Source organism: Nuphar pumila, chromosome 6, assembly GCF_984573655.1.
Source record: "Nuphar pumila chromosome 6, dmNupPumi1.hap1.1, whole genome shotgun sequence".
Lineage (NCBI taxonomy): Eukaryota > Viridiplantae > Streptophyta > Magnoliopsida > Nymphaeales > Nymphaeaceae > Nuphar > Nuphar pumila.
Genome location: NC_143254.1, coordinates 114,603,729 through 114,623,215, shown reverse-complemented (window position 1 = coordinate 114,623,215; position 19,487 = coordinate 114,603,729). Strand labels below are relative to the sequence as shown.

Genomic DNA, 19,487 nt, shown 5'->3' with positions numbered 1-19,487 from the left:
ATCGCAATTAAAGGACAACTGACTGTTTGGAGAGCAACGACTTTCCATATTATTTTTTTTATGCTGACAAGGTATGTTTTTACACAACTTTGCATACTTACAAATACATTTTCATGTGCACAATGACGTTACACTAGATTTATGTTGTAGCTTTTAATTCCTTTCAACTAAGGCAACGAACACTAAGTTCTTTGAGAAATTAATATGAAGAAAAATGACTTCAGGTTGTACAATTTTATGTCGAATACATATTTAACAGATAAAAACCTCAAAAAATATTATGATAACATAACTTACTCAATAAAGTACTCATTTTTTTTGTATGTTTGTTATCTTCTTTTTTTTATATGTTTATTATTTCCTTTTCGTGCATGCATTGCAAGCTCATTTTTTTTAGCGCAATTTAGGTTTGACTGTTATAAAGATTGGATGGCGCATAGGATGGAGGGTATTCCTCAATAAGAGAATGGGCAATTACTTTGTATTTGTTTATTAATTTATGTCATACATGTACATATTTTTCACTTGGTATTTCATCATTTTACAGGTATGTCTGTGATATATTTGTCATACAATATATGCAGTACTTGAGCAGAAATTGAAGATTGAACTTCACGCATGTATGTGTTTATATGCCCGTTGTTCACTAGTTTGATATATTAGTTGTAGTTAATTGTTTACTAATAAAAGGTTATTTTCAGCAAGATGTCACAAATATAAGAAATCATATGATCAAATTCTATAAGCACATGAAGGAAAGGGCTTCAAAGGCTGCAAAAGATAATAAAAAGGCGAAGACATCGGTTAGAGATGTGTCAGAAGAGTCTGCCAAGTTACCAAAGATGTGGACAATTATGTATTTTTATAATAGATCAAGTTAAACTTACATTTGTAATTGGATGGATCAAGTTAAACTTTGTAATTAAATGAATCAAGTTAAACTTTTACTATAACTTTGTAATAAAGCCCATGTATTGAATGTAACTTTGTAATTGCTAAACTTCAAGTTATCTGATTTTGTACAAATCAATTGTATTTAATTTTATGTTAATCATATTAATTGTTCAATTTTTGCAATTGTTAATGAAAAAATGATTTTACAAAATTGTTCAATTTTTGTCGATCAGTCAAATTTTTGCCAATCAATAGGACTTTTGTAAATATACTTTACGAGATTTTGAAAGATATATGCGAACATATACATAAATGAGTTGAAAATAGTGGTCAAAATTAGTAGCCGAAAGGAAAGCAGGTTGTAAACCACTCGTTGAAGAGAAAAGACAAAAAAAACCCTAAATTATGCAAAAATAAACTAATTGGAGACAACAAGTTTCTATATGATTCGAGAAATTTATAAAAATAAAAAATATCACATATTTGTCATAGTTTTCCAAATATTTAAATACGATATTTGTGATATTTGGAGATTCACAAATACTCATGCGAGAGTGCAATATATGTGAAAACATAAGCTATTTGAAAAATTAGTGGTAAGTGTTTCACACATAAATTTATGTGATTTTAAGATATATGCTGAAGTATGTTATTTGCGAGAGATGTTTCACAAATATTTTTAGGCAAAAATATTTATTATATGCGAAAATAGTATGATATTTGCGATTTTGAGGGTTTCAGTTTCATCAAAATTTTGCGAATAAATTTATGCCGGTGCGAAAGATCTAAATTCACATAGAAAACATGTGATTCTAGATTTGAGTGTGTTAAACATATTGATGGAAGGTACAATTTTATCACAAAAATACATAAATTCGCAGTTACAAAGGGTAAAAGTGTCTTAACAAGTTAGATATTTACGATTTTAGATATCAAGAGAATTTAAAAATTGTAAGGTTTTTAGGGAATCACATAAAATTAGCCAGAGTACGATCATTTTCCACATATTAAACCAAACCGCTCCAAACAGAGGCATATCTCGTAAACTTCAAAATAGATGAAACAAAACCTGGTTGCAAATACTCTAACACTTCACTTTTGCTATTGGAAGAATGAAACCATGTATTTTGGTGAGTACAAACAGATTAGAAGGCACTTGGTAAAACATTCCTAGCATCAAGGTCCGCTTCAATCTGGACATGCAAAGTATAGCCACGGTGGATTCAGCAGCACTGATCAGTTTTTAATTTCACAGTACCTGCAAAAGCATGAGATCACAGACTCTTTCATGAGCAGTAACAAGTTTACACACCAAGGGAATATCATTGCAAAGAAATAAAGTCATTACATTCTGTGACGAAGATTACAAATACTGGGAAGCATGTTCCGCAAGGATGGTTAAAATAAATCAGCATAAAGATACAACAATTTTAATGACCATCAACACCCAAATAAGGTTTGACTGCACTCAAGATTCTTCAGGCAAGTCAAGCCTGATTCTCCTAGTCACACGGGGTATTCATGGCTAGACACTGACATGTAAGCCATCTGCGCCCTATACGACTCAGGTTGAGCCACCTGCATCATGCATAAACTCGAGCTTCAAGAGATGTTTGAACTTACTGAATAACAGCAGCAATCTAAACCCCACTGACACCAACTACCTTTACAACATCAGCATTCCACACTAAGAGGCAATTCCCCAAACACCACAATCTCTTTAAGCCTCCACCCAAGTACAATCCATGAGATGCGCACTTGATCCCTAGGATAAACACGGCCAAGCCAGTCTGGCAACAAGGTTAGACCACAACTAAAACTTGTCAGACAAATTCATCTTCCATCTCTTCATCTTCTTCCCAGTCCTCTCCTTCTATCAGCCACTGTTCTAGTTCATCTACTTCCTCATACTCACTCCCACACAAACTGCTGAATGAGTCCCAACAGCCGGAACCTAGCTCCTCTCCATGGCATGCAATGTGCAAGAAGGGGCGGCTTCTGGTCAGAGATTCAACCATATCCCTATTAATGCTCCACATAACTCCCAACCATCGCAATCTGGGAAAATAAGGTTTCCGGAACCAACGAAATGCTAGCTTGGTAATGCCACCACAATTGTAAAGATCCAATAAACGCAAACAACTTCCACGCCTCCCACCTTCTACCTGCATTGATGCCAAAGCCATGACAGAAGTATCCCCTATACATGGGCACTCCCGTAAACGCAGTTCTGCAAGGAAAACTCCACCTTTTACCAGCATTAGAATTCCATCATCCGTTAGATTAGGTAAATTAGAGAGGTCAAGAACTTGCAAGGAACGTCTGAGGGGAGAAGAGAATATAGAAGATATGCATTTATCTGTTAGTCTAGCACAACCCCGTACAGACAATGAGACTAAAGAAGATGCACCGTGACCAATATAAGATAAACCAGTGTCACTAACATAGGATCCATCTAACAGTAAGCTCTTCAACTTACAAAGACCACTTATAGACCTCAAAGCATCATCACCAATCCCACGACAACCTCTCAAGTCTAAAATCAAGAGATCCTTGTTTGAGACTAATCGTGTAACGGCAACATCGGTTAGCAACTTACATGATCTCAAGCCGACACATGTTAGAGAAAGAGAGGTTGCACAGATGTCATGAAATACCAAATCAGTTAGTTGGGTTCCATTCCAAACCTTAAGCTTATGCAAGTTAGAGCATGAATGAAGGATGGCCCTGAAGCCTGCATCCGTGATTCGACAGAAACCTCCAAGATGAATACTTTCCAAACCTGAGCAGGTTTCTGACATTAAGAGGATCCCAAGGTCATTCACTCGTTTGAAGTAGGTCGGTAGGTATTCTTGGCTTCGAACAAGTGAAAGATGCTTCAGTTTTCCATTTTTATTAATCTGTTGTATTCCAAAGTTAGTGAGGTCAAAGCTTACAATTGGTTCTATCATAGGTGCGTCACGAAGGTCCAAATGAGAAAGGGACATGAGGGCCCTGGAGATTGTACTGACCAAAGAGTCTGTGATGATATCCACAGAAAGGCATAATTTCTGAAGACTGGGGAAAATGGTTGCATTGTTCGGCAAACGTTGAATATCCACATCCAGACTGAGAAGTTCCCTCACCATTCCTGACAGAATAAAACCAATCTCCAGAACAACTAGTTTCTCTGATGCCAATGCCCAGACTTGTGAGAAATTGTGTCCAACAAATGTTGACATGCTAAGTAACAAAATCAACGACTGCACCGACCATGATAATGCAAAATAGATTAGTTTCGGGATAAATAAGAAGGCATCAAACTAATAAGTTAGCATGAAGTAAGAACTGTCGCGTGCACACACACACACACACACACACAGATTCATGCATATAGATTCACGCAGAGAACTCCAATATAAAACCAGAACACACATGTAGATACATATTTCATAACTAACAAACTTTAACTAAGTTTATGGTTCTGAATAGAAAGAAAAAGCAAACGTATAAACAAAAGTAATTGGTGTCAGCATGGAAAGCTAGGACAGGCAAGATACCTATGAATGGATGCACCAGCCATATACATGAAACTTTATCGGTCTGCCTATTTCAAAAACGCATAACATTAGCATCATATAGATTTTTCTGGTTTTATAACACAATGCTTTACAGAATGCAAGATTACAGTCTTGTAGATTATAAGTTCTGAACCACTCGGTGCGAGAGTTTGATGTTTGACACCAAATCAAGCTAAGGATATAGACATGGATTATCCCAATTAATTGTGTTTTGGTAAACCAGGTACTATATGTGCCTACCAGAAGATCCATAATCCAGTCACTATTTACATTGGTGGTCAATCCGTTCATCTCTGATGAAAGCTGCTAGTCATATGATGCTTCCAGATATTGTAGATCCAACTTATGCATGACACATAGAAAGAACCATCACAATTACGTAGAGAACTAAGACTATGCTGAGATGATTTAGGAACAATAAAGACTCCATGAAAGCTGGTTTAGATATTGATTAGTAAGCCATAATCCGGTTTACCAATGACAGATATTTGGAAAAGCTTAACTCCAAAAGTTCAAAGAGGTAAGACCAGGCTGATAAGTTTGAAAGAGAATTTAGGACTCTATATGCACTGGAGCAAGCCAAGTTTAATTATGCACTGGAGCAAGCCAAGTTTAATTATGCGCTGAAGAAATATAAATTTGAATTCCCCATGTTGTAGTTATAGGACGCATATTGGCAGCCAGGCAAAAGAGCAAAAGGTCTCAACTTGTTGATTTGAAAGTTTTCTACAAATTAAGCTTGAGAATGAATGTTTTTTCTCCGTTAGCTTGAATAGAGTGAACTTCTTCATTGACAATGAGGTTGCATTCTTGAACAATTCTACCTACTACAAATGCTTTTTAGTTGTGGGGGTATTATGTGAGACAAGACATCCTTGAACCTCTCTGCAAGCACCTTTCCTAGAATTTTATAAAGACAGCCTAATAATGAGATATACTGAAACAAGAAATGCCTTAATGTGATTCTTTAGGAAGCAAAACCAAAAAAGACCTATTCATTTCCTTGAGTAACATTTAAATTTAGACAACTGCATAATATATCTGCAAGTATCTTTGCTAGAATTTTATAGACTGCCTAATAATGAAATATACTGAAACAAGAAATGCCTTCATCCAATTCTTTAGGAACCAAAACCAAAAAAGACCTATGCAATTCCTTGAGTAACCTCAGACTTAAAATCTAGATTCTAGACACCTGCATAATATTTTATTCAACAGGGGCTCCACTTGTCTGGTAGGAGAAGTGAGTGCACGTCACCTTGTGTTGGGACGTTGCAAGTTCAAATCCCAATGGTATGGTTGTATAACTGGTGGAGGTCAGATTAACCCCAGCTTGCCTATCTAAAAAAAAAAAAATCCAACCTGGGGCCTCTGCTCAAGGGCATATCCGAGATGGTCCTCTTAACTACCTATAAACTAGGACTTTCAACAAAGAGTTATAAATAGGGGTGTCAACCGGTTGGGTTTGGTTCGGACACAGGTGGAACCAGACTTGGACCAGATTTTTGAGTATGGTATCGGGTCCGGACCTGGGTCTAATAGGGTCTACTATAAGAGAACCCATACCGGACCCGATACGAACTACATGAACCAGACCTGGACCATACCCAGTAAAATAATAATTTTCAGCATTTTTACATTGAAAAATTGCGGGTTGTAATCAGAACTCCGGTCGGGCCCAGGTCTGGTATAAAATTTCATAAACTATACCTGGGTCTATGTACTAATCGGACCTTTGGGTCCAGACCCAGGTCTTAATCAGATTTTATTTGTCACCATACTCGGACCTTATAGGGTTTGGTCTGGGTCGGGTCCGAGTAAACCCAACCCGTTGACACCCCTAGTTATAAATACTATTCAAGACAGCGAAAGGGAAATTCCTAACCTTCCACAGTTGAATATAGCAAGCTTGAAATCTTGCTGAAAAATAATCTGGAGGTGAAATCTTCCACAATTCTCAATTTTCAGAGATGATAATTTATCAGCTGTTCATCTTAGGGAAGCAAATTAATGGAACATTTTTTTTTCCTCCTGGTCCACACAATTGAGAGACTGAACTTTAGCTCATTCCTTCCATTCAACTTGATATCTAATTTTTCATTTATAAATGGGTTGTGTTAAATATGGCCCTTTCTTGGTTCACACCTGATGTGTTTCCTGAATCATAGTGAAAATACTGAATCGACTACAGATCCTTTGTGTTACCTGGACACTCCTAAAGACCCAGGTTGTTAGTGTCCAACACCGACACTTCTTGACATGGTTTGGACATGATTATTTTTGAAGCTCAAAGTGTCCAATACTCTTGGACATGATATCTCAAGTGTTGGACACTTCATGTGCAGTGTACAAATATTTCAAAAGTAAAGAAGCTTTTAAATATTTTACAAACCATCTTTTGTCTTCTCAAGTATAGATTACATGGTGACAATGAATATCTCTAGCACCAAATCTCCTTTCAAGTTTTAGTTTTTAAAAGAGCCTAGCAATCTTCCATTTAAACTTCAAGAATTTTACAGATTACTTTTTTTTATCATATAATCTTCTTCATTTTATTGGGGCTCGGAATAACTCTCTCTCTCTCTCTAAATGTCATGACAAAGTGATTGTTCAACTTATAGTTGAGAACTGTTGATCTTTCTTCTCATTGTTTCTTTTGTCTCACTTATTTCCCCTCTTGCCACATTTTGCTCTTCCTTCCGTCACATTTAACTATAAAACGAGAGCCTGTAATCTTTTTTCTTACAATATATATACTAGTATTGTAAGCAGCCCATCCATATGACCAGGCTCTAGAAAAATAAGGTTTAAGTCAAAAATTTATTATGAGAATAAAAAAATTTAACAAACATATAAGAATAAGTATACATCTAAAATAAAATGTTTTTTCTTAAAAGACATATGAAAAAATATTAACACAAACAACTACCCTTTTATACCAATTGTAGTTGAGGAAGAAAGCTAAGCCTATGCCATATCTTCACAAGTTCTAAACAATTGATTATTCAGACCAATGTTGTTCGTATCGTATCGATGCAAGAGATCGATATGATACACACCTATATCTCGATACGAGTGTATCACATGTCTCGTACGACACGGTGTCAAATCATATTGTATCATACGATATGGTGTCTGCGGACTTGAAAATGGGCAAAACCATGATTTTATGTTTTTGGGTTTTAAAGAGCTTTTGAGGGCCAAAACCCTCAATTGTATAGAACATACCGGAGAGCTTCTCACTCACCCTAAGAGCCGTGATACCGTTTTAGGGGCTGATCTTTGTGCTTGAGAGGGCTTTTGTGATTTCATCAAGAGTGCATTTCTACCATTTTTTCACCCAAAGAAATGGGTTAAGGTAAAAAAATGCATTTCCACCATTTTTCATTCAAGAAAATAGGTTAAGGTAAAAAATCTTTATTATGAGTAAAATTACAAAGTTGCTCTTCAAAAAATTTCTGCCTCGAACTTACCACAAAGTTTGATCCGCGAAAATTAAAGATTTATATCAAGGTAAAAATCAGGCTCCTGTTAGGCTCTGATCCCCAAGAGGTCAACTTGAAAGATCCAAGCGCAGGGCACGGGCAAGGTTTGAAGATAGAGGGCGCACACGTGGGAGGCAACACAGATCAACTAGGTTGTAGGGGCAGCGACGACCTGGGGGTCGATGTCTCTGATCATGTCTGCTTCATTCTCACCTGCGCGACAACCATATTCTTACACAGTAAGTGTAAGAAGTGGTCTCTCTCTAGCAAAGCCGACTCAACTGTGTCCGCTCGAGAACCTCCCACAACATAGTTGGCTACAGTCGATGGAGGTCATCCGTACACTGCCTGAAATGGGGTCGCCTGAATAGAGAAGTGATAGATTGTGTTGTAGAACCATTTGGCCCACAGGAAGAGCCTCACCCACGCCTTGGGTCTGTCACCTACAAAGGCGTGGAGGTAGTCCTCCAAACATCGGTTCAATACTTGGGTTTGTCCGTCTTTCTAGGGATGATAAGTGATACTCATGGCCAACTTGGTACCATGTAATAGAAAGAACTCTATCCAAAAGATACAAATGAACATTGGATATATGTCACTGACAATGGTACGGGGCATCTCGTGCAAGCGGAACACTTCCTGTACGAACAACTCTGCGATGGATGTGGCGGTATATGGGTGAGATACGGCCAGAAAGTGTCTCTACTTCGACAGACGGTTTGCCACAACCATGACCATGGACTTTCCCTACACGGAGGGAAGCCCATCGATATGTTCTCCCAAACATGGCCCGACACTGAAAAAGGTTGCAATAATCCGATGGGGGAGGCAATCTCATACTTGACCCTCTGGCACACATCATTGCTCCACAAACTATCGAACCTGCTTTTTCGTACCCCTCCACGCAAACTCCCTACTCAAACGTTGATAGGTTCGCTGGAACCCCTCATGACCCGCTGTGGGAGTCGCGTGGTACTGCTCTATAAGAAGAGTCGTCAAGTCAAACTTAGGAGGAACTAATATCCAACCATGGTGGATCACCAAGTTTCACCGAATCTCAAAACCAGAAGTCTTGCCTCTCTGGATCTACGCTTGTACAACAGAGAGGAAGTCGTGCACCGTATACTCCCGTTGGAGGTCGTCCAAGAAAGGGAAGGTGACAACAGTCATGCCGAAACACGTCAACCTGTCCTCGTGTCCCTGTCGTGAGAGGGCATCAGTCACTTGATTGCTGACACCCTTGCGGTATTGAATCTCAAAGTTGTACCCTAGGAGCTTTGAGACTCATTTATGCTAGGTAGGAGTGCTCACCCGTTGGTCTAGCATATACTTAAGACTCCTATCAAAAGTTCTGACTATAAAGTGTCGATCAATCAAATATAGTCGCCACTTGTCCGCAACCAGGATGACGGCCATGAACTCCTCGTACGTGGACGGGTCCCGCTTCCCAGCGACGATGACCTTGCTGAAGTAAGCGAGAGGGTGTTCCTGCTGCATAAGAACAACCCCTATACCGGGCCCAGATGAGTCAGTGTGAACCATAAAAGTTTGTGTGAAATCCGATAAGGCTAGAACAGGCGCCCGAGTCATAGCCTCCTTCAGAGACTCAAAGGTCGTGGTAGCCTCTTGGTTCCATTGAAAGGCGCCCTTCTTCAAAAGGGTCGTCAAGGGGTGGATGATCTGAGCATACCCCTAAACGAAATTTCGGTAATACCAGGTAAGGCCGAGAAATCCCCACAATCCCTTGAGCAACTAGGGTACCATCCAACAATGCATCACCTCAACCTTTTCAAGGTCCATCTCAACACTTTGACCCGAAACAACATGTCCCAAGTAATGGACACGAGTCTAACCAAAGTTGCACTTGATCGGCTTAGCATATAACCAATGCTCAGTGAGGGTCTCCAAGGTAATCTGCAGGTGGCGCATATGGTCTTCCCAAGAAGGGTTGTAGATCAGTATGTCGTCAAAGAAGACCAGTATGAATCAACATAGATAGGGTCGAAATACATCATTCATCAGGCCCTAAAAAGATGTTGGTGCGTTGGTGAGACCGAAAGGCATCACCAGAAACTCATAGTGACCGTCGTGAGTCCGAAATGTGGTCTTATGCACATCATCTGGTGCCATGTGGATCGGGTGAAAGATGGATCAGAGGTCTAGCTTCGAGAAGTAATGTGCCCCGGGCAACTTGTCCAACAACTCATTGATTACCCGAATCGGGTACTTGTCATTAATCGTGATCTGATTAAGGCCTAGTAATTTATACAAAACCGCCAAGATCCATCCTTCACCAAAAGAACCAAAGAAGAATACAAACTCTTGCTAGCCTTGATGATCTCATCAGAGAGCATCTCTCTAATCAAGACACTCAATCTCCAGCTTCTGAGTATGCACATATTTGTAGGTTCGTACATTCGCGAGCTCAGCTCGATGAAAATTGGATGGTCGTGGGACCGAGAAAGTGGTAGGCCCCTAGGCTCATCAAACACTATGCTCAACTCCTGCAACAAGGCCTCTAGGTCGGCCAGTGTCTCTGTAGGAGTCGTGGGTACCCTATCTGAGAGACTCCCTCCTGAACAACCTTGGTGAGTTGTTTAGACCAGGGTTATCGGAAGCGCCTAGCTAAAAGGGGAAGCGCGCTTCGGAAGCGCGGAACGTCGCGCTTCTGAAGCGTGGGGGGAAGCGCCCCCCTTTTTTGAGAAGCGCGCTTCCCTTTAATGGGGGGCGCGCTTCCCTTTAATGGGAAGCACGCTTCCCATCACGCTTCCCCCTCGCTTCCCCTATTTTTTTCAAAATTTTTGTATTTTTTATTTTTTTTATTTTTATTTTTTTCGCTTCCCCCTCGCTTCCGAGATGCTTCCTAGGTCGCTTCTGAGACGCTTCCTAGGTCGCTTCCGAGACACTTCCCGAATCGCTCCTAAGTGGTCCCACGCTTCCTAAAATTTTGAAAGTGCCTCGCTTCCCGCTCCCGCTTCCCGTATCGCTTCCCGATCCCGCTTCCTCAACTGGCAACCATGGTTTAGACTCAACCAGAGAGGAAGGTGTCATGGAAGGAGCTCAAATTGAAACCTAGTGGTCTTCATAGTCAAACTCCATAATCATGTCCTTGAAGTTCTACATGACAAAATCCAAGGACTGAAACCACTGCATCCCCAGGACCACGTTTGCACCCTTAATCGACATTACAAACATGTTCGTGGTCAGAAGAGTCCCCTGGATCTCCAGCCAAACTCTAGGGCAAAGGGCAGTGCATCTAAGTCTGCTCTCATTCCCAACCACTACCTCAAAAGGTTGCTAAGGGGTGGTTGAGCACTTGGCCCTTTTAGCCATTTGCGCATACATAAAGTTGTGCGTCGAACCGGTATCAATAAATACCAAAATCACCAACTGTGCGATTTTACCCAGTACCCTCATTGTCTGGGGCACCTCTTCCTGGTAGTTGATAACGCTGCCCTGTGGGCGAATCTTGAACAATGATATATGGTGATTGAAGTAGGTAGAGGACCCAAATCATATCACTAAAATCCTTCTTAAGTCGATGTCCCCAGCTGGGACTCCAACCAGCGATACCTGTGGATGGCATCTTTCTCGAGATAGATCAAGGAAAAGACCACCCAGTCCTCCTCGGGCGTCCTGGCAATCCAAAAATATTGCTTGACCCGAAATAACCAACTCACATGGTCGACCCGTGCAAATTTGGAAAATTTGAACCGGGTTGGCAGGCCAGATAAGGTTCGTCGGTGGACCCTGAGGCCTGGCCGCCCAAACCGAATTTCTCGTTACGATCCTCTCGATGGTGTTCGTCGACCTAAGCAAATCTCGCTTTGAATGTGGTGCGGAGTTCACCATATATCTCCTACGCTCGAGTCATATCGCGGGTTTCCAAGGTTGCGAAAACAAGAAGGGTGTGGAACATCATTGATGAGACTCGTTATACAAAAAGACTTACGGTAACGATACCAAAAGCGTAGCGAGCGCAAACGGCCGGGTAGACGCGGGGCTTCCGAACACAAGACAAACATGTCACGAAACAACAGTCAAACACCTGGGTTGGTCAGACCCTTCCAAAAGTGCCTAGGTTGGACCAAAATATGTATTTGGCTCGGTGCAGGCTAGGAAAAATTCAGCCACACGTCTACAAAGTCGTCGGGACTGTTGTCTGGCTCTTTGAAGATCCAAAAATTGTCACGCGCATGGGAAACAAAAATGAATGCTCTGTATTCAAGTTAGATCAGTGTTAGGTCTCATCTAGGACTCCACACGATAAAATCCAATGCAAAAATATTACTCAAAATTTAATACGTGCATCAAACCATACCTAAACAAAAGTGGTAAGGGCGTGGGCCCTTGCTGCATCGATTGAGGAAACTGTTGTTTGGAGTGGCGCACAAGGTGAATTGCTTTGATACTAATTATCAGAGTCTAATCCCCAAGAGGTCGGCTCTGTAGATCCAAGCGCAAGGCACGGGCAAGGTTCAAAGATCCAGGGTGTGCTTGTGGGAGGCAACACCTGATCTGTTGGGCTATAGGGGCAGCGATGGCTTGGGGGTTGATGCAGCGACAGTAGGGAGTTTTAAAAGGGACACAGCGCGGGTTGAGCAGCAATGGAGTGCCGAGAGAGATGCACAGGAAAGACGCACCACAAGGGCGCAGGGCAAGCTGACACTAGGGAGTGCAGTTGGAACTGGGGGTGTTATGTCCCAGGGCAAGGGATACGGTGATAGGTGTTGCCCTTCGGGCATGCAACAGGGTTGTGTCCCAGACAGGGGACATGGTCATGCAATCAGCAAGAGAGGAGGGGGTGTGTCCTAGGCAGGGACACGGTAAAGGCTGAATCTGATAAGAAGGAAGGAAGATGGATACATGATGGGCACGAGGAGCATGGTGGAGGGCGAAGGCGCGATTGGAAGGGAGCAAAGACTTTCCCAATTGGCCAACAATGAACGGGGGTGGACGAACGGGTGAGGGAGCAAAATCTTTCCCTCGGAGAAGCAACCACACAACCATGAACAAAATTTATAGGCTAAACTCAATAAATTTCGTTGGAAATAAAGTAGAATGTACAAGCCTATTTATAGAACAAAAGAAGGGCAAAATAATAAAGCTACATCTATAGTCTCCCTCCTTGGATGGGATTCCAGGGAAAGCGTCCCACTCTGGGAGAGTCCAGAGAGAAGTGAGACTCTCTCTCTCTTTTGCGCACATCTCAGAGAGTCCAGAGAGAAGTGGTACTACTTTGCTCTTCTGCGCAAATCCCAGTTGGGGCAGGACTCTAGCTGGGCGGATCTAGGGTGGATCTGGGACTGGCAGGTCGGACCTGAGGTAGGGGTCCGTAACAGCTCCACACTCCTCCAACAAAGATGACATCAGATGATCTGGCATGACAATGGGGCACTCAAGTAATGTGCGAAAACCGATTGAAAATCGAGTGCAACTATTGTCATAATATTTTTTTATGTAATATGAAAGTATGAGTCTTATGGCATGTTCTTAATTGCAAGATACTTAATATTTTGCATTGTTCTTATGAGATAGTTGATGTATGATGATACCTTATGCAACTAATACAAACATAAATGCTTCATATGCTATGTCACAGGGACTCGGCAAAAGGGCCATCGCACCCGCATCGACGCAATGTGATGCAGGTGCGAGTGCAGCAAACACGTTATGAGAGAAAAAGAGGGGGTTGCTTACACAAATAGAGAGAGAGAGAGTTGGGGTCATCCTCCTCTTTCTTCTTCATCTCGTTGGAATAAAGAGAGAGAGAGAGAGGGTTGCCTACCCACACAGAGAGAAGGTTGGGGTTGTCCTCCTCTTTCTTCTTTATCTTGCTGGAATACAAAGAGAGAGAGAGAGAGAGTTATCTCAAAAAACAAAAATTTGTCAAAGGAAGATACGTGACCCTTGTATTGTCACATCAACTGACACTTGTCAACTTCAACCAGATGTAACCTGCTTGCCTTTAATGTTTTTTCTTTTTCAAATTTAAATCAATAATAGTTGGCGCCTCACCCGCACTCACACTCGCACCTATGTGTCATAGTTCATATCTGATTTTATGGCTGCATTTTGTGCATTTTATCATTGTTTCATGTGTTATGATTTTTTAGAATTTTTGCTATTTTTTATGAGTTTTTTTTTTTAGAATTTTAATTTTTTTTTCAAAAATTACAAATTTTACAATACTACTGATACGGGTTACAATACGATACTAACAACTCTGATTCAAACTACCCCCCCCCCCTCCTCAAGGAAGCATACTTGACTAACTTTGCAGTTTACTAACAACAACAACTACGCCTTCATCCCAAAACAATTGGGGTCGGCGATATAAACCAAAAAAGAAAATCATTCTGGGTCTTCCACATGAATCCTTTTCCTCCAATCATTTCTATCCAATGCCATCTCCTCGGTGAGGTTCAAAGCATTCATATCCTTTCCTATCATCTCCATCCAAGTCTTCTTAGGCCTACCCCGACCTCTTTTAACTAATATATTTTCCCATTTCTCCATCCTTCTAACTAGAGCATCATTAGGCCTTCGCTGAATATGTCCAAACCACCGTAAACGATTCTCTCTCATCTTATTTTCAATGGGTGCAACGCCTACCTTCTTACGTATCTCCTCGTTTCGAATCTTATCTTTTATTGTATTTCCACACATCCATCTAAGCATACGCTTCTCAGCTACACTCATTTTTTGAATATGATGTCTCTTGGCAAACCAACATTCTGTACCATATAGTAAAGCGGGCCTAATTGTCGTCCTATAAAACTTTCCCTTCAACCGCAATGGCATTCTACGATCGCACAACACTCCAGTTGCACTTTATCCTATGATTTACATCTCCATCAATTTCTTCATACTTTTGAATGATAGACCCCAAATATTTGAAACAGTCATCCACCGGTATTTCTTGCTCACCAAGCTTCACTACACTCCCATCACTACTTTGTTGCTTACTAAACCGACATTCCATATATTCTGTCTTACTCTTACTTAACTTAAAACCTCTTGCTTCCAATGTTTGTCTCCATAATTCTAACTTAGCATTAACCCCAGCTCTAGACTCAATAATCAAAATAATATCACCAGCAAACAACATACACCACGACACATTTTCTTGAATTGATCTCGTAAGCTCATCCATCACTATAGCAAATAGGAAAGGGCTTAATGCAAATCCTTGATGTAACCCAACCGTTAGAAAAATTGGTTGTCACCCCTCCACAAGTGCGGACATTGGTTATTACTCCTTCGTACATATCTTTAATTATACTAATGTACTTGAGAGAAACACCTTTCTCCATCATTGTCCACCAAAGAACATCCCTAGGTACTCTATCGTATGCCTTCTCCAAATCAATAAAAAACATATACAAATCTTTGTTCCTCTCTCTATATCTCTCAATAAGTTGTCTAAGAAGATGTATAACTTCCATAGTTGATCTTTCAGGCATAAAACCAAATTGATTCTCCAATATCATGACAACCTTCCTCAACCTATACTTAATCACCCTCTCCCAAAGTTTCATAGTATGACTCATGAGTTTTATACCACGATAGTTTGTGCTGCAGTTTACTAAGAATCTCAATATTTGCAAAAAAGAAAAAGATTTAGCTTCATTGGCCTCTCAGAATGAAGTCCTTAAAATCTCCTCTCTACTAGTAAAGATATGCTATTGCAAAACCTTCAATGTCAAAATGAACTTGGGTTAAATTGATCTCCATGAAAATGCAAGAAGCACATCTTAGATTAGGCAATGATCAACCAAATCCACCATATATAGTCAAAGGTACTAATAGGCACCTAGGCATCATGGTGGGGTGCATCTATCAACAAGAAATGCAAACAAAAACATGTGTTAAAAATAAAAAACTTAAAACTGTAGAAACATTTACTAAATTCTAATTTAGGATATATATATATATATATGTCACTATAATATGTTAATTTTCATTATTTCAGAATTTTGAAATACACCCTTATGGTTTCCTAAAATAGCTGAAATGAGTTCATTAATGTTCATCCCCTTCACTATAGGTATCACTTACTACACATAGTAAAGAAACAAAGCAACTAACAACTTATTTTTCTTCAAAACCCAAACCTTGGGTTTTGAAGAAAAATAAGTTGTTAGTCACTTTGTTTCTTTACCATGTGTAGTAAATGATAGATGAAAATTAATGGAGGCACTTATTTCAGCTATTTTAGGAAATTATTCCAAGAATTAAGGGCTTTCACTTTTCTAAATCCACAAACTCCGTTCAATGCACAGTTTCCAAATAGAGACTTAGAGAAGAAAGAGCTCAAGGAAGAAAATACGTGTTAAAATGAGATTTAGTAAGAAACTCAAACATTAAACGATGAAATTGTGAGTTACTTTCAGCTGGACAGTTTTCATTTACAAATTGGACAGAGATTAACCGAAAATCTGTTTTAGGAATTTCATGAAAGGTTAAGCATCTAAGCATCAAAAGTTAGAGCAGATTAGTAAATTAAACATTAAAAGATGAAATTGTGAATTTACTTTCAACTTCATGGTTTTCATTCAATAAAAGAGCAGAGACTAACCAATACACCTTTTTGAGTTATTTTATCAAACTTTGAGCATCTATTTTACAATTACGAAACTTCAGGTGATTAAATGTAAACTGAGCACCATGTGTGTGTGTGTGCATGTGGGCATGTGTATAGAGAGAGAGAGGCTACAAAAGGGAACTCCACCAAAATATGAAGAAAAGAATGTAAAATATAAAAACATGCATAGAAGTACATAATGTATCCTATATGTTGTTTGTATGTGAAAGCACTCTAATTGTCTGAAGCAACCAACACCCAAAAAATATCAGTGTCAACATAGGTTAGGGATGTAAACAGTTTGGATTTGGATCGGATGCAGCCAATACCATACTCCTAATCAGATGTTGGCTAAACAGATTCGAATTCGGATTTGGATTCCGACAATGAAAATCTCATACCATAATCTGTTTTTTGCATGTAAACGGATTTGGATATCCATCAAATCCAGATATTTGTCCAATTTGGTATAAAAAAACTCAAAACAATATTGCATCTGGTTATAATTGGATATGATTTTGGCTTACCAAATCCAACTAAATAGAGTCCTATTCGGTCAGATATCGGATAAAATCTGATCCATTAACATCCCTAATATAGGTACATCGGGTGTTTTGAAGCACTCATGTTACATAAGTATGCACCCAACAGAATTCTGAAAATTGCACCATTAAGAATTTGATCTAGAACTAATGCACAAGATGCACATTTACCATATCATCTCTCCAATTTAGGAAGATGATGCCTACAAAATTACTTTGCTCTTTAAATCGTAAGAATTGCAAGCGCTTTAATTTTCTTTTACTCTAAGATAAGATGTTTGTTTATATTGATTTGTAAAGCTATACCCTCTTTGCAAAGGACAAAGCGCAAACAAACACAATTATACTCTTTCATAGGTATTACACATCTAACCCAATAGAAAGTTTATGAAAGATCCTTTAAGAAGAGGCATGACCAAGTATTTAAGAACAGCTCTCATCCTTTTTAAAAATTTGCTACCATTAAAGGCTCCACTAAAGATACACACCTCTTCTGCAACCAGCTATGAATCAAAGTGAAATAGAAGCACTGTTTATATCATATGATCTTTCATGTTTGAAAATGGGGACGTGTCCCAAGACTTGGGAAATTGTATCTTTAGTTTACAACTTATATAAAGTTAGCGGGTTTGAACGGCAATGTTTTGTCAGAATGAACAAGAAAACAGCATGAAACTTGAATGGGTCAACTTGAACTAAGTAAAAAAGAAATTTTATCTATTTGTAAGAAAAACAGCCTGAGAGTGAAATCCTGTTTTCACAAATTTTTTAATCAATAATCCTGCAGCTTGAGAAATTAATTCGAAGTCCAATTAGTTAGCTGCCAATACTTGGTCTGTCTGTACCATCTAGCTGTATGAAAGCAGTTGAGGAACGATTGTATGTTCTTTACCCAAAAGAAAAGAAAAAGGGGGGTGGGGGGGAGGAGAGGAGAAAGTATGGACGGTTTAAAGTTCAAGAGTTTCTCCAACTATAGAAGCATCCAATCAGAGGAAAAAAGGCAACTACGAGTCAGAGAAAGATATTCATCCTACTCACTTCCAACTTAGAGCATCCCCGCAGCAACTGTTCGAGATCAGAGCATTGGATGAGCGAGTCGTGCCCTTCAGAGAGAAGCCCCACAGACAACGACCTAAAGAACAAACACATTACAAACGAACAACACTGCGCACGATCACAATCGCCGCAAACACATCGCCTAGATCAAAAGAAGGCGCAGTAAGGGCAAATACGGAGATCGAAAACAGACCTCAGATCCCTGCAATTCTTCCCGATCTCGGAAAGAAGCTTCGAACTGAACATGTCGCAGTTCTGCAGGCAGAGCTCGTGCAGGGACGGTTTGACCAGATGAGAGATGGACGAATCGTCGAGGCGCCCGCAGTCGAGCTTGAGGCTCTTGAGGCAGGGGTTCGGCGGCAGCAACCGCGGAACCATCTCCGGCTTCGGAGCGATCTCCTGATGAAGAAAACGAAACCCTAAAAAATCAGAAGTGGAAGAGAGAAAGCAAGAGAGAAATGAGAGAGAGGGAGAGGTACCAGTAGATGGAAGGCGGGAAGGAAGGAGAGGGCGTGGGAGACGGAGGCGTTGAAGGCTCTGCAGGCGGCAGCGGCGGAGCAGAGGGAGGAAACGTCGAGCTTCGACATGACGGTCTGAAGGAGGGCCTGAGGCAGAATCTCCAGGCACAGCGACTCCGGTTCCGGCCGTGCCTCCTCTTCTCCAGCGCCGGCGCTGGCCGGAGTTCGAGGCATCGTCCCCCTTATTCTTCCTCCTCTCTCTCTCTCTCTCTCAGGTACTTGGTAGGCTCGGATGATGACCGAGTGAACAGATCTCCCGTTTCATTTCAGAGTAAAGTTGCGCTTTTGTTCGCTTTTGGAAGCAATCGATCATGAGGCATTAGTGCTGCTGTTATTGCCTCATTATAGGCAAAGGCCGAATGTCCATTTGGTTCATGTGGGTCTGGTAGATGGACCCAATCCATGCCAGCTCGTAACTTGGGTCGGTTCGTGTAGGGGCTGGCCTTTTCTCATAAAGATACGTCGACACGAGGACACGGGATGCGAGTTCAAAATCCTGTCCACAAGCACATTGAATTTTTAGTTTTTTAATCAATTAAAACTATTTTTTAACGTTTTAATATAAATAATAAGAAAATTTATTTTAAAATATTAAGATAATGGTTGTACGAATCGTGTCAGAATTCGCATTAATCCTTATGACATAACAACCCGCTCGTTGCGTGGCTTGTGTTCAGCTCATAAAGAATTTATTTGAACTCGTGAAATAAGCTCGACAAGCCCAACACGACAATGAGCAGTTGGCTGGGCTCAGTTGGCCTGGCATAGGGTTGTTAATTAGTAATAAATAGGATTTTTTTGTAGATTGGTCCCTTCCTTATAGCCTATTTGCAAAATAGTTCATG

The 19,487-nt window shown here is 40.3% G+C and overlaps 1 protein-coding gene across 4 annotated transcripts; it reads right to left on the bottom strand.

Annotated features, from left to right (window-relative positions):
* Nucleotides 1-1,813: 1,813 nt before the first annotated feature.
* LOC149835793 (F-box/LRR-repeat protein 10-like) lies at nucleotides 1,814-18,955 on the bottom strand. Of its 4 annotated transcripts, none has more exons than XM_090008750.1 (5): nucleotides 18,604-18,918; nucleotides 18,318-18,523; nucleotides 18,107-18,200; nucleotides 3,582-4,136; nucleotides 1,814-2,152 (listed from the first exon to the last, which is right to left on the bottom strand). In XM_090008750.1, the coding sequence occupies exons 1-5, from the start codon at nucleotides 18,814-18,816 to the stop codon at nucleotides 2,144-2,146; spliced, it is 1,077 nt and encodes a 358-aa protein (XP_089864876.1). In that variant the 5' UTR covers nucleotides 18,817-18,918; the 3' UTR covers nucleotides 1,814-2,143. The 4 variants fall into 4 exon arrangements, with proteins under 4 accessions (XP_089864876.1, XP_089864877.1, XP_089864875.1 ...); XM_090008751.1 differs by having other exon boundaries at nucleotides 3,906-4,136; XM_090008749.1 differs by lacking the exon at nucleotides 1,814-2,152 and having other exon boundaries at nucleotides 2,198-3,794; nucleotides 3,906-4,136.
* Between the last annotated feature and the right edge of the window lie 532 nt (nucleotides 18,956-19,487).